Genomic DNA, 15,221 nt, shown 5'->3' with positions numbered 1-15,221 from the left:
ATGACTCGCCTGTGATCCCGTTTACTCCCGTCACCTTTTTCCTCGCATCCCCGCCAGTCAGCCCCTTGTCCCGCACCATGGACGTCGTCGCCGCGGTATCTGGCTACATCTCCAAGATGGTCACCGCTGGTGATCCATCGGCATCTGGGTCTTCTACTACAAAGATGAAGATCTTACTTCTTGATAGTGAGACAGTGGGACACTCGCGACTCCTCCGCTGCCAAGGCCCAGACAAGCTGAGAGCTGACAATAGGATCAAACTAGGTACCAATCGTGTCGACCGCAATCACCCAATCCGCCCTGCTGAATCACGAAGTATACTTGATTGATCGATTGGACAACGCCGCTCGTGAACGAATGCGGCATTTACGCTGTCTCTGCTTCGTGCGACCTTCTCCGACCTCCATCCAGCTCCTCATTGATGAACTCCGCGAACCAAAGTATGGGGAATACTACATCTACCTTAGCAACATCATCCGCAAATCCTCCCTCGAGCGCCTAGCCGAGGCCGACGTACACGAGGTGGTGCGCGTCGTACAGGAACATTTTGCTGACTTTCTCGTTATCAACCCGGACCTCTGTTCCCTAAATTTGGGTCATCCGAACCAGCGCCTATGGGCCAATTCGCCAGATGTGTGGAATGCGGACGCTTTGCAGAGGACAACGGAGGGTGTAATCGCAACATTGCTTGCACTCAAGAAGAATCCTTTGATTCGATATGAGAAGAATAGCTTACTGGCAAAGAAGTTGGCGACAGAGGTTCGCTATCAGCTGACGCAGGAAGAGCAACTCTTCAATTTCCGCAAGACCGACACTCCACCAATTCTACTAATTCTTGACCGTCGCGACGACCCTATTACACCTCTTCTTACACAATGGACGTATCAGGCTATGGTCCATGAATTGATGGGTATACATAATGGGCGTGTTGACCTACGAGACGTACCCGAAATCCGTCCAGAGCTGCGGGAGATTGTTCTTTCACAAGACCAGGATCCCTTTTTCAAGAAAAATATGTACCAGAATTTCGGTGATTTGGGGCAAAACATCAAAGAATACGTGGAGCAGTATCAGGTCAAGACCAAGAATACAATGAACATCGAGTCCATCGCCGATATGAAGCGCTTTGTGGAAGACTACCCCGAGTTCCGCAAACTCTCCGGCAACGTGAGCAAACATGTAACGTTGGTCGGAGAACTTAGCCGACGAGTCGGGGAGGATACATTGCTCGATGTGAGCGAGTTGGAGCAGAGCTTGGCCTGCAACGACAATCATAACAATGACTTGAAGGTATGAATGCACCCGAGCATCTTCTTTCTTTTATACTTTTCGAGGGATAATATTTGGTTACAAAGCTAACAACGCCCTGCAGAATCTACAAAGAGTTATCCAAATACCAAATGTACCTGCAGAGAGCAAGCTGCGATTGGTGACTCTATATGCTATCAGATATGAGAAGCAGCCGTCGAATGCTCTTCCAGTACTCCTCGACCTACTCGTGACTGCGGGGAATGTCCCCTCGCATCGGGTCAACATCATTCCCAAAGTACTTGCCTACCACCACTCCCTTCAGGCTCCACCTATTGCCGGCGGCTTCTCAGATCTCTTTGAGTCCACTTCGCTCTTCTCCGGTGCTCGCGACAGGTTCAAAGGCCTGAAAGGGGTGGAGAATGTTTACACGCAGCATTCCCCTCGGCTGGAGGCGACTCTTCAAAACCTGATCAAAGGCAAACTGAAGGAACTTCAGTATCCGTTCCTGGAGGGCGGAGGCCACATTCGTGATAAACCGCAGGATATCATCATCTTCATGGTGGGCGGAACCACGTATGAGGAAGCGAAGATGGTAGCCCAGGTCAACGCCAGCTCACCGGGAGTACGGGTGGTTCTGGCCGCCACAAGTGTCCATAACAGTAAAAGCTTCTTAGAGGAAGTTGATGATGCTGTCAGTGGATGGCCCGATCCTGCGCCCTCGACTGCTGCTGGACGGCTTCGGAGGGAACTCGGACGATAGATTCACTTATGTAGCCTGATGCGCGTTTTTCTTGGCGAATGGGCGTTCTTTGTGGCTGCATTTGGTAGCGTTATGCATATCTCAGGGTGGACTCTTATAATGAATGGTAATAGTTTATGTTGAACTGTTAGTTGCGCACCGAGTGAGCAAGCTAAAGGTGCAGCGAGGGTAGCAAGCATTAGACCATACCCTAGGTAGGAGAGTAGTGAGTACCTTATGTACTAGTAGTTTGCTGAGACCCCGGATTTTCCAGATGCGGAGATCCTGGGATTCAAGTTGCACGCCTTCGGTTTTGATATCCCTCTCACAATTAACACACATTCTCTAAAACACTCTTCATACCTCATGGAGCTCCAAAATTCTCCTACAAGGGCGTCAACAGCCCTGTCGCCTACTGCGACAATTCATAACCAAGAACCAAAGCTCCAACTCCCATCCACGACCGACCCTCCAGGGCCTCAGAACCCGCCGAAACCCCTCGTCTGGCTGGTAGATGCACTTGCCCCAAATCCTCCGCGAATCCTTTTCTAACCTAAAATATCTTCGCGATCCAGATCTTCGGTGCAACAGGCCACATGGGTCGCTCACTCGTCAAAACCGCCCTGTCTCGCGACGACCTGGTGGCAGCCGTCGGCCGCACCTTCGAAACAAGTCCACAAGCCATGCAAAAGCTCGAGGCCGAGCACGAAAACTGCCTGGGACTGCTCTGCGATGTGCGCGCTCGCGAAACGGTTCAACAAGTCATTGACCGCACAATCGAGCGCTTCGGGCGCATCGACATCATCGCCAACTGCGCCGGCTACGGCGTCATTGGCTCTTGCGAGGACCAGGACGAGTACGACATCCGCGACCAGTTCGAGACGAATTTTACGGGGACGCTGAATATGATTCAACTCTCGCTGCCACATTTCCGCGAGCGTCGGTCAGGGCGATATCTCATTTTCAGTTCGACCTCTGGCGCACTGGGTGTTCCGGGGTTGGGTCCGTATTGTGCCTCAAAATATGCCGTCGAGGGTCTGATGGAGAGCATGCTCTACGAAGTCGACAGCTTCAACATCAAGACCACCCTCGTGGAACCAGGCCACATGCGTCGTGACGACGTCGGTGATCTCGTCTCTGCGGAGCCCTTCCCGAGCGCCGATAGCGTGCATAACCTGTCCTCTCCGCTACCGCTATATGGCCACTTCCTCGTCAAGCCACCAAGCGAACCGTACAATACGCCAACGGCTCCTGCAGCGCATGCGAAGCGCATGCTGATGTGGTTAGGCGACAAGCAGCCCGCTAGCGCGGTCAAGGCGGCGCATTTAGTCTGGCAGCTGGGTCATTGCTCGTATCCGCCGCTGAGGCTTATCTTAGGGACGTATGCCGTGGAGAGCATTCGAGATCGGCTCAAGTGTATCATTGAGGAGATCGAGGATTGGAAGTACCTTAGTTTTCCGACAGGGGAGCAGTCGGCTGCCGCTGGTACTGGGATGCAGCAGGCGAGTCAGCCTGCGTCGAGTATGCAGGAGCAGGAAGGATAGAGAGGGTAGCAAGTGATGAGAGACCGATAATGTGATCATGGCTCAAAAGCTGGTCTAGGAGACCATAGCTGTGATCAGGATTCAAGATCTAGGGTCACCAAAATATAGGCTTTCTCTCGTGCTTGCGCACAATATGCTGTCATGCTGTTCGACATCAAAGCATTCCACTTTATTATATATTGCCACCACAGCCATAGTGGCACCGAAGAAAGGAAAGAGGTGACGAGCAAGCTTACAAGAACGGGCTGTATGACGTCTAGATATGCACAGTCATTTATTGGCTTCAGAACCAAGTGAATATACATGTATAGTATGGACAAAAATCACGGGTCCGAAGATGTGAGGCAGCCACGTGCATGCTTCAAAAAAAAAAAAAAAAAAAGCCAGTACATAGGCCTGAGGGCGCGAAAACACATCCAGACACGTTGCTGCTGCGCCTGACAGTCCAAACCCCATTATGAATATGTGTAGGAAATGGGATATTGCGCAACCAACAGATGTAACCCATCTCCTCCTCTATCAATCGCCGAGGTACATCGACATACATACCTCTGTGTTTGTTAATCGATCAGTAAATTGTACAAAGGGTTGGTTGCGATGGCATTGCAAAGAAAATGCCTCCATGCAAAAGGTAAAACGTCATAGTCTCAGTCCTCTATGATTTGCGGCCGTTAATCGTGAGCAGTCATAACACATGTATCTCTAGCATGCCAGATGCGTCGTTTTTTGGCCATGTCGGCTCCAAAGGTGTCACTGATGAAGCCATCGTCTGCGGATGGGTTATCGGGGTTCTTGCTGCTGTTGTTCCCCTCGCTTTCGGGCGCTGGGCGGGCGAGCCGCAATTCCTCAACCGTGGCGCCGAATTCGTACTCGCCCCGACAGAGGATGGTAACCCCAACAGTGGCGCTCTTGCTTTCGCCGCTGTGTACCACGGGTAGTACCTGCTGTAGCATGCCTGTCCAGGCAAGGCGCCGCGGGAGGTCAAGTGCGACGTTACTCGGCTGATTGCGGAGGCTGGGCTGGAGTCGTAAGAGGGGATGGATGGGTCTGGAGGAGCGGTTGTGGACGGTGACGATTAGATCGAGCATTTCATCAGTTGGCACCTTATACTTGGATTTGCCAGTTTGTGCGACCATATCCGAATCTTCGGTTTCATCGCTGCCGGAAAAGGACGGTTTCAAGGAGAAGGTAGTCTCCACGTCCTCGAGGCGAAATGCGTCCACCATGCGCGCATTGAAGCGCACGTTCCTCAGGTCAATCGTCCCCTCTCGCCCACCCAAAGCCTCCTTCCAAGTGCCCCGGACTCTCTTGAGAAGCTCTTCGCGATACCAGAATGCCTCCCGTGTCGCCGCTTCGCCGTCAAAGGTAACTTTATGTGCACTGACAACAAATTGTCGTTTGGACCCTGTGCTTAGAAAAGGTACTGCGGCATGCGGGTTTTGGACGTAAACGCGGGGTAGAACGAGAACAAAACGCGATATTTGGCCTGGTTGAAGTGTCTCGCGCACGACATATTGGCCGCTCTCGGCATTGCTAATCAAGTCGTCCTTGGTGGTTGGTGCATCAGAGACGCCCAAGGCCAGGGACAATGGATTGGGCCACGCGTTTCGAAGATCAAGGAGAAGAATGCAATGGTCAGAACCATAAGTCCCTTGGGCCAGGTTGGAAAGCACTGTAGAGAAATAATCACTGCTAGTGGAAGCTGAAGATTCAGAGAGTTGCCTTTCAGAGGCTTGCGTCGCAGTGCGTTTATTCCACCATGCAAAGTCGCTGCTAAAGGGTAATATGTCGCAACGGGCGACTTCCACACTAGCGTTCACTGTGGCGGTCAGTGGAATAAACAGTTGTCTGGTGTAAAGGACGTCAGGTAGGCCGCCGTAGGCGACCCCGATGCTGGCGTAATCAATCTGTACAGTTGCTTCCTGCAATCCGGGGTTGCCATTGACATCAATCGTAAAAGTGGAGCGTTGTCCGGCTGGGATAGAATAGCTGCCTGGATCCAAGCCCTCCTCCTCCTCCCTGCGCCATCGCAGGGCGGGTCTTGTGAGTTTCAATGCTAACTCGTACACTTCCACCGGCAAAAGATCCTTGTTACTCAGGGCGGACTGTATTTGTTTCGTTGTCGAGTCCTGAAAACTGAAGTTTATGAAATCAAGGTCGCATGACGACACATTGCGTAAAGTAATGTTGAAAGATGCCCTCTCGCCCTCAAGGACCATGATTGCGGACTGGGAGAGGGACAGTGACTCTATGATAAGGGATGGCTGCTGCCGAATGACCTTGACTTCGCAAGAGGATGTTTCAGGCCCCTTCTTCGGAACGGGTTTCCCATCTTTGGAGGTGGTGGAGCTCCAGGACAAGGGACGGTCGGTTAAAGGCTTCTTGGCCGCCAAACCGGTTCGTTTGACTTTCACGTCTAAATCAGGTTTCCAGAAATCTCTAAAGATTGGAAAACTGCGTTCCCTGCAGTGCCGGACCTTCACGGAGCAACCTGTGATCTTCAGGGAACCCTCCTCTTTTGCGATTCCATACACTGTGATGTCCTGGAGGCAAAGCGGCGGAAGGAGTACCCATTCGGTCACAGCGTCAAGGGGTACACCTTCGCTTTCGAGACGAAGACGTTCAATTTCCACTTCAAATTCAAAAGGATTCTGTAGCGTGATTTGAAAGGCCGCATGCTCACCAGCAACCATGAGAAGCTCCGCTGCTTTGCCAGTAGTCCTCTTGGAAAAGGGATTGTACAAGAACGGATCTTTCGTGGACTTCTCGCTGGTTGTTGCGACAGCGTCGAGTTCCGACTTGGACCGACGAACAGGTCTTCTAGGGTCGGGCAAAGATAACAGCTCGACGCCACGAATCAAAAAATCGTCCCAGTATTCCGCTTCCAAGCCCGATACACCAAGCCGATTGGCAGCACCAACAGTCCGCTTAATATTGTTCAAAAGACGATTTTGTTCATCCGGCTGTAAACAAGGTGCCGTATACGATGACCTAGAGAGCATCAGATCCCCGCGAATCGTCTGAAGAAGCTCGACAGTGAATCGTAGGACACCGCCAAAATCCGGGAGCGCTTCACATGAATTGATACACATCTTGAGAACGTCAATCTTGAGGTTCAAGTCACCGTAGCGATCTAGGACGACATGGCGGAACGAGCGATCAACAATCTCTGCTACGGAATCGTAACCGGACGAGACGCTTTCCCTGGCAGTTCCAGAAGACTGGACGCCGTATACCTCTCCTATCGTAGCGAGGAGTGAGCGCATACTCTGCTCCATGTTCCCAGGCCCCACATCAAGAGCGTTAATATCAAAAGCCGTATCACTCAGCGATGATAAGCCTGCAGCGGGGTGAATCCCAACTTCAGCAGCACCTAATTTGCGAGCTTGCACTAGTGCTGGAACAGTTATAGATAAAAGCTCTCGCAATACAAAAGCCTTTTTCCGTGGCAAGTCCAAAGTATTCAGGACGGACACAACACCGATCAGAATGGGTATCGCGTCCGTAGCAGGCAAGTCTGAACCAGCAGCGAGCGGCAACGCACGAAAGAGGAAGTTTGCGATTTCATTTTTGCGAAGGATCGTCAACCCCCGAGGCCGCTCTGGGCGGACCAATAGCTGTAAGGGCTCATTGACGACAATGTGCTTCAATGCATTGTCGTCCAGTGCACCGTCTCGGAGGCGTGTAGCCACTAATAATCTTGATAGACGAATGACGGTCTCAGAAAAGACAAGCTGAGGAGGTGGTTCGTCGGTGATATTAGCTGCGCGATTATAGAGGTTCACAATGTTGTTTGCTAGATCTGGCAAAAGATTCGACAGGTTTTGCAGTGATATGATTCGGTTCCCAGCAGAAAATTGACCAGAAGTAGGGTCAAAAGTGGTTGCCGATGATGTCTTGGAGGATTTATCAGCGACGGGATAGCATATCGGGGGAATCTATCAAAAGTTACACACACAAGGTTAGCCAGCAGAAAAACACACTGGAGTGAACAAGAAAATATCCCACCTGAAAATCCATGCCTGCCCAAGCAAACATCAAGAGGCAAAGGAGAATGGATTCGAGGGCTTTGGCATGCCACACGTAGTCGCTGCTTGCCCTTGCGTTGGATGCCGCTTCAACAAGCTCCTTCAGAGCATCCGGCCATCTTCCAGCCTGAAGAAAGAGGGTTCCTATTACGACCCCCGAGCGACCCTTGATCCGGTTCTTCGTTCTATCTGTGGCACTGAGGCCGCTCACAGACATACGATCACGGCTATGTTCTTTAGAGGATGGTACGGAATTGGGTTTGCCGAGTGTTGTGCTGGAGCGATTGGCTAGCTGTATGGATCGCGTGATTTCGTCGAATGTTGTGGGTGTTTCATGGTCTTCTGGCGCCGGCGAGCTCTTGCTAGAGCCCTGAGGCGTTTCTGGGGTGCCATTCGGGTTGGTGGGGAATTGTGCAGGCATTGTCATCCTGTGAAACAATTTGTCTGTCGGGCGCCGGCGTAGATCTGGGCCGCGGTGGGGACCCCAGGACGAGGCTTTGGGGGATTCAATCGACGGTATACTCTGAATCATTCTCGCGAATTCATCCATCTCCGACAGCACAAGGGACGTAATATCACACAGCACGGTCTTCATAGTTGTGGCCTTGGAAGCTTGCGGGGGAGGAATCCAGAGCACATTATTCGGCCCATTGGAGATTTTGCTGACTCCATTGTAATCGAATATCAAGAGTTGATGAACAAGCGCCCTTGGATTCTTTTCCTGCAGCAAACCAAGTTCTTGCACAAGCTGCTCGAGACCGTCGGGGGTGGGCGCCGGGCCAGTATTCGAGCCATTCTGATTCAAACCACCACGGAGTTCTGCCCCATCGGCTACAGCGAGAATCACGAGTGGCTCCCTGAAGATCTCAAAGGGATACAGTTCCAGATGCGATATGGGAGGCATAGAAAACGAGAGGTCATAGAGAATCATGCCTGTCGGAAACGCGAGCGGGGAGAACATGTCTATAGCGGACAATAACAAACGTTAGCAAAAGGTCGCCACCATTTTGCAGCATGCCAGAGCAAAGGTTCGCAGTCTCTCCCCTCGCTCTCTCTCTCTATCTTTCCCAAGTCACCTACTTCGATTGGGTCGCGCATCGGGACTGATGTCTCCAAGGCGGACAACATTTTCGGCTTGGAGTCTTGCAGTGAAACTCAGAAATCGGGATCGCCTAATTTTACCAACCGGGAGGACCAGAGCCCTTAGGCGCGCAGGCGCGATGGGGGAAAGAGGGTCAACACCCATCGTGACATTTGAAGGAGGCGATGCGGATAGCGGGCGTCATGCATGGAACTGCTGCTTCCAATCGGGCGTACACCGGTACATACGCAGCGATGGACGGGCGAAGGCCGAGGTGTGTGGAGATAAAGAGGTTAGATACGCGCCTGAGGCCAACTGTGCCCGAGTCGCCTTTACCACCCGTCCACGGCAGCAAACAGCGATTGAGAAAGTGGTGGTCAAAGTCTAGCAGAGCTACTACTCCAGACTTGTGTACAATCTATTCAGAGCGGTCACCAGTAACGCTGTGGGCCCCTCTCGTGCCCCGTAGCGGCCACTCCGCGGGTCGTGTTGCGGCGCACTAGTGCGGCTTAAGTAAGCCAGGCACCTCCGATAACAAGTGATAGGGACCTCCGGGTGATAAGCGCAAGCTTCTGCCTCGGGAGCCTCATCCTGAAGGCAATTACTAGTCTCAGATGGCAAACTATTAAACACTCTCTTTTCCTTCCTCCTTCCTGGGTACGTCATGACTTCTCGTCGTGCTCGATACACTCTCTGTCCATAATTGATCATTTTTTTTTCGCCCACAAGCTGCATCCTACCTCGTATCATCAATATCTTGTTGTCATCCTTTGCTGGTCCAGGTCCCTCTGTCGTTTGGTCGCCTCGAATCTGCTTTCTCCTTTAGCGCTGGTGTTGGATTTTCCTATAAACTACATTATGGCTCAGAAAATTGATTTTAATGCGCTGAGAGCGCGTACTATGGGTTCCGGAGAAGACGAGGAAGCCGTCACAGTCGACACCCGTGGGCTGATTTCAAAAGTTCTCGCTAGGTATTCAGGGAAATGGTACGTCATAACTCTATCCTCAAAAAATCGTGTCCATATAGGCTTCTGATACGTGTTTGAAAGGACGGTCTTGCGTGAGATGATTCAAAATGCTGCCGATGCCAATGCTACCAAAGTCACCATAAGATTCGAGACATTACCGTCGACCTCCGTTCCTTTGCCCTCCTCCGATGCCGACAGCACGGCCATGATCAAGCACACGATATCGAATCATACGGTCAAGCGCCTTTTGATCTCCAATAACGGTCTTCCGTTCAGCGAAAAAGATTGGGCGAGATTGAAGCGTATCGCGGATGGCAATCCGGATGAGACGAAAATTGGAGCCTTTGGAGTCGGGTTTTACAGCGTGTTCGATGACTGTGAGGACCCCTTTGTGTCTTCTGGGAAAGATGCCATGGCTTTCTATTGGAAGGGCAATGCACTGTTCACTCGTCGGCTACAGCTCGACGAAAAGGCCAACCCGGAAACGACATTTGTCCTAGATTATCGCAATGACACATCCCCGGTCCCGTCATTAATGCAGCTCTGCCAATTCCTATCTAGTAGCCTTACATTTGTTCAACTCGAATGTATAGAGCTGTGGCTTGACGACTGGAATATATTGCGCTTGCTAAAGAAGACTGCCCCAGGGACCGCTCTCGCCATTCCAAGGGATATTGAAACGAAAACTCAGGATGGATTAATGAAGATTACGGGTGTCACTAGAGAAATTGCTCAAGTTGATGCTGTCTGGATGAAAGTTGTTGATTGGAACCCTAATGCAAGCACGCTGCTGCGCGAAGGCATTAGAGACACTACTGTCTCACTACGCAGTTTCTTATCCAAACTCACCCAGAGCGTGACTGAGAAACCGGCGGATACTGAGAAGAAGGAGGATGCAGGCGTTTCAGGAGATTTGACCGAGACGTCAACAGCATCGGTGTTTCTCCATATCAATACAGCAAGCGTCCAGGCTTCCATCGGTCAAAATCTAAGCAGCGAACTCGAACGAGCTACGCGAAAGCCTCCACCTAAGAAAACATCGATTGCTGTACTGACACCTTCGTACGATACAAGTCGCGCCTCCGAAGCCTCCGGGTCACAATCAGAGTTTCTGTCCTCCATCCTGCCTTCATCCAAGGGAGGTAGAGTCTTTATTGGGTTTCCAACGCATCAGACGACTGGCCTCAATGCCCACATATCTGCCCCATCCGTCATCCCCACCGTAGAACGAGAAAGTATTGACCTCAATACGAGGCATATCAGCAAATGGAATATGGAGATGCTAAGGGCAGCAGGCATTGTCTGCCGAATCGCTTGGTCCGCAGAAATGGCATCGATAAAAGGCAGGATACTCGCCGCGAAAGATCCGTCGAAACAGTCCAAGATTCGAAAAGACGACATTGTGAAAGTACTTCCTGAAGCTATCCACACCGCAAACCAGTTCGTTTTTCGCGAATCCACACCATCGTCTCTACTCGGACAAACAATGGAGGATGCTTTTTGGACGTGTCACAAAAATGCTTCAATAGAGGTCCTCTCTACCTGCGGCATCGTTCAAAACTACCAGGTGCGCATCGCCGCCAGGGACTTAAACTTTATAGATTCTATACCAGTTTTGCCGGAAGAATTCACAAAAGGTTCAAAAGAATTCGTCAGAAAGCTGACCGCGCTCGGACTTGTAACTGAAATTACAGTCGCCGACGTCAAGCGCGAGTTGGAAGCTCAGACCTTGCGTTCCTCTCAAATCATCGATTTCCTCTCCTGGTTGGGTCAAAGGGCAATTTCAGGCCAACTCGATTCACACGCCGTGAAAAGTCTATTGAATGTTGCGGTAGCTAACGCTGACGATGAAAACGGCAACACTGCTGGTTTAATCGTTTTCTCCGGAATAACGCTCTTCTTGAACCCTCAGCGTATACCGGCCGACCTACCCTTGCCGCCAGCTGTGATGCCCTTCAAGTATACAAGGACACTTCAAAAGAAGGAACTAGAGGCTTTTCAGTGGGAAGAACTGCAAGTAGTTCCCTGGCTGTGTTGGCTCGTTAGCAACTCTGGCAACCGAAACGTCCTTTCTCTATCCCAGGACATCACCAAGACCGCTTCGTTCGCGGCTCAAGTACTTCCGGTTCTATCGAAGCAATGGGACACCTTTAGTCCCTCTGCAAAACAGAGTGTAATTGATCAGCTGCAACCCCACGCCGTCATTCCGACTAAAGTTGGCATGAAGCGTCCCGAAGAAACATACTTTCCTTCTGTTCGTCTCTTTGACGATTTGCCTGTTGTTCATGGACTGCAAGGCACCAAAGAGAAATTTTTGGGCGCCTTGGGCGTACGCAAGACTGTTGAGCTCGGGGTTATCTTCGAGCGTCTGCTGAACAACCAGAATTCGGTAGAGGAAGAAAAAGGAGGGCCTCCGCGTGAGGCTAAATGGAGTCACACTGACTTAATACGGTACCTCGCATCCGTCAGCAATGATATTCCTGCTAGCGACATCAAGCGACTCAAAGACACCCGTTTCTGTACGGCTGAGATGAGCGCTGCCTCTGGTGATCCAAAAGCGTCTGAGCGGACACGTCACAAAGTCCAAGAGCTCTTTGAACCGGACGAGTCTCTCAAAGCCTTAGGGCTGCCCATCATTGACTGGCCGGGAAAGTACATCCCCAACAGTCCTGAGGGCAAGTTTCTCACCCGGCTGGGTATCAGGAGCTTTCCCACAGCTGTCGAGGTAATTCGGATTATGGCCAAGGCAGCGGATTCAGATAACTGGGCTCTGCACGCAAAGGCCATTTCATATTACGTGGCCGAATATGACAAAAACGGCTACAGCAAATTCGATTGCAGCTCCGTCACAGAACCGTTTTTGCCGCTTGAACGCTCCAACACTTTTCTCGACAAAGGTTTGAATGGCAAACAAGCAAACCTGTTCGGACTACCTGCCGAAGGGCAATATAACCTTAGCGTCCCAGGCAAGTGCTATACGGACGGAGGGGCTTCACTTTTTGGTTTCAGTATTCTCCGTGGAGATTTGCATCGTCATGCTTCCAAGCTCGGTGTCAAACAGCATCCCAAAATGTCTGAATGCCTTGATGTCTTGATCCGTAGACCTCCATCTACGCAGAAAGACGCGAGGGTGCTGTTCAGGTATCTCGCGGGGAGAGTTTCAGAACTTAACCCGCGAGATATTGACCGTGTTGGCAAAACTGAGATAGTTCCAGTGTCCACGCACGATGATGCAACCAAAGGCAAAGCTATCCAACGCGTAGCACCCATAATGTGCTACCTGGGAGATGGCGAAGACTACAAAGAGTTATTTGACTTTGTTGACTTTGGCCAGGAAGCAAATCTTTTTTTGATGGCTGTCGGATCAAAGAGAGAGCCGACCAAGGTAGAGATTGCACAAATGGTGGTCAGAGAGCCGGCGAGAATATCCTCTGCATTTCAAAGTGCTGAAAGGTATCTCAAACTGCTGAGAACGCTTGCGGATGACATTGCTGTCTTGAAGAAGAACAAGGATCTCTTCTCAGAGATGAAGAAGTCGGCATTTTTACTGGCGAGTGAAGATATTGCTCCCACAGCGAAGCAGCAGCAGCAGCAGACCGAGAAGACCGAGAAGACGATCAAGAGTAAACCCGAAGACTCTGGTGATGAGGAAGATGGCACTGAAGAGGACAGCATTCGGAAATGGACCCTGGCCGCAGCAAAAGACGTGGTTGTGGCTGACGACTTTCAAAGCTTTGTTCTTTTCAAAGAGCACGTACCGGCAGCACCCCAAGAGGAAGTACTCGAGAAGTTTTACGTGGCTCTAGGGGCAGTACCAATAAGTCAACTAGTGGAAGACCGAGCTCACTGGGGAGCCGTGGCCGCTGACCAACGTCCTGCTGCCAAGCTGCTGAAACTAATCAATGAACGCTCAAGACTCTTCCTCCATGATCAGACCGCCGAAACGATCCGGCGTAACAGCCGATGGCTTGAGAAAAATCTCAGAGTCCAGATTGTCCATAACATCACCATGACCCGCTCTCTCAAAGGTCGCCGAGTATCTTATAAGCAGCAGAGAAAGGCCATCATCCCCGATATATCCAAAGAGTGTGTCATGCGGATATGCCCCGGCCCGTTTGACTTTTATGAAATCAGTCAAGTCCTCTCGCATATTATCCTCTGGAGACCGAAACTACATTACGCTCTCACGTTGGAAATGTTACTGAAGACTGATTTGCTGGAATTGAGAGCGCGTGGATACAATGTTGAACGCATCCTGAAGCAAAAGGCTCAGGAAGCTCGGATCCAAGAGGATCGGCGCCAGCAGCAATTGGAAGAAGAGCACCGGCGTCTCCAGGAAAAAGAAGCTGCGGTTGCACAGGAGCAGGCTCTGATGCAGACTCCTGAAAAGAATGGCCAGGTTCAGATGCCTGGGGATTTTCCCGATTCTCCATTATCCAGAGATCAACGGCCCACCTCACCCTCAGGTTCTGCCCAGGAGAAGCGCCGTGGTCTGTTTTCAAGTTTCACGAAACATTTCAAGGATGGCAACCGGACTTGGAACCCCTTTAGTGAGACTACCGCCACGCCCAATTCACCTACTACAGATCCCCCCCCGCGCGATTCCGCAGAGTCGCCCAAGGACACAAAAGTGAACGTCAGCTCTCCATTCCAGGTACAGAAAAAACTGCTTTCTGCCATCCAGTCCAGCAGACCTCATGGATCATCTGGGGTATTTTCGCGGCCAGAAACGAAACAAGTGGAAGAGGTAAAGTCATATTGCGACGAAAGACCTGGCCATGATCTAGAGTTTGTTGCCACACTTCCCTCCAGAGTCAACATCCTCTTCTCCAGAGCCGTTCCCGACAGGAATGCATTTCTGTCAAACAACAGCCTCGGGATGAACTTGTTCGCCTCGATACTGCTTGATTGTGCAGAAGTGTTCTCATTGAAACCCGACACGCTGAGCATCTTCTATGACCCAAGTTCAAAGTCTATTGGTTTCAATCGGGCAGGTAGCATATTCTGCAATTTCTACTATTTCCAACAGCTTCACGAGAAGGAATTGCTCCGAAACCCAAAAGACCAGGCGGAGGTTATGATATATTGGTGGGTGGTACTTTGTCACGAGTTGGCGCACAATCTGGTTGGGGACCACGGCCAGGTCCATTCCTATTACACGTATTGCTCCCCCCCACCCCCCCGGTACTATGGAAGAGGAGGTTTCTCGTATACTGACGATTTCCACAGCGAAGCATTTGTGAAACAATACTTCCCCAAGGTAACCGCCAAGATCGCCACTGTCGCTGCAAAGAATCAGAGTTCTGCGTAAGAGGATATAGAGTTGCTTGGAGTTTTGGCATGCATGAATTACATATATCAGTTGAGAATGTATCTAGATCTAGGATTTATGAGCGAACCATGGAATTCGGATGGAGCGTCGAACTGGTCTTCCGCTCCACCCAACCTCGTCTTTTCCCAAGTAAATCTTCAATTTTGCCTCTTGCGCCACTCCTGTCAATTAAGTTTAATCGCCATTTCCAGGTGTCAAATCTTTCTCGAAATTGTTCATTGTGACAATCATGCACATTATCTCATTTCAACAGTAAGCACTGGTGTTTTTTTTTTTTT

At 50.8% G+C, this 15,221-nt stretch overlaps 3 protein-coding genes across 3 annotated transcripts; 2 read left to right on the top strand and 1 right to left on the bottom strand.

Annotated features, from left to right (window-relative positions):
* Positions 1-77: 77 nt before the first annotated feature.
* Positions 78-3,877, top strand: BJX68DRAFT_259634 (Sec1-like protein; the record flags this gene model as incomplete). The annotated part of the gene is made up of 5 exons (XM_071043735.1): positions 78-194; positions 265-1,290; positions 1,373-1,942; positions 2,566-3,475; positions 3,846-3,877. The coding sequence occupies 5 exons, from the start codon at positions 78-80 to the stop codon at positions 3,875-3,877; spliced, it is 2,655 nt and encodes an 884-aa protein (XP_070892458.1).
* Positions 3,878-3,916: 39 nt separating this feature from the next.
* BJX68DRAFT_24642 (TRAPPII-specific subunit TRS120) lies at positions 3,917-9,006 on the bottom strand. The gene is made up of 3 exons (XM_071041643.1): positions 8,643-9,006; positions 7,543-8,525; positions 3,917-7,472 (listed from the first exon to the last, which is right to left on the bottom strand). The coding sequence occupies exons 1-3, from the start codon at positions 8,806-8,808 to the stop codon at positions 4,206-4,208; spliced, it is 4,416 nt and encodes a 1,471-aa protein (XP_070892457.1). The 5' UTR covers positions 8,809-9,006; the 3' UTR covers positions 3,917-4,205.
* Positions 9,007-9,217: 211 nt separating this feature from the next.
* Positions 9,218-15,017, top strand: BJX68DRAFT_24634 (histidine kinase-like ATPase domain-containing protein). The gene is made up of 2 exons (XM_071041633.1): positions 9,218-14,771; positions 14,841-15,017. Exons 1-2 carry the CDS (start codon positions 9,709-9,711, stop codon positions 14,920-14,922), a joined length of 5,145 nt encoding a protein of 1,714 aa, XP_070892456.1. The 5' UTR covers positions 9,218-9,708; the 3' UTR covers positions 14,923-15,017.
* Positions 15,018-15,221: the final 204 nt, after the last annotated feature.

The sequence above is a fragment of the Aspergillus pseudodeflectus genome, assembly GCF_044049435.1.
Source record: "Aspergillus pseudodeflectus strain CBS 756.74 chromosome Unknown BJX68scaffold_100, whole genome shotgun sequence".
Taxonomy (NCBI): domain Eukaryota; kingdom Fungi; phylum Ascomycota; class Eurotiomycetes; order Eurotiales; family Aspergillaceae; genus Aspergillus; species Aspergillus pseudodeflectus.
This window is presented reverse-complemented; position numbering and strand designations above follow the sequence as displayed.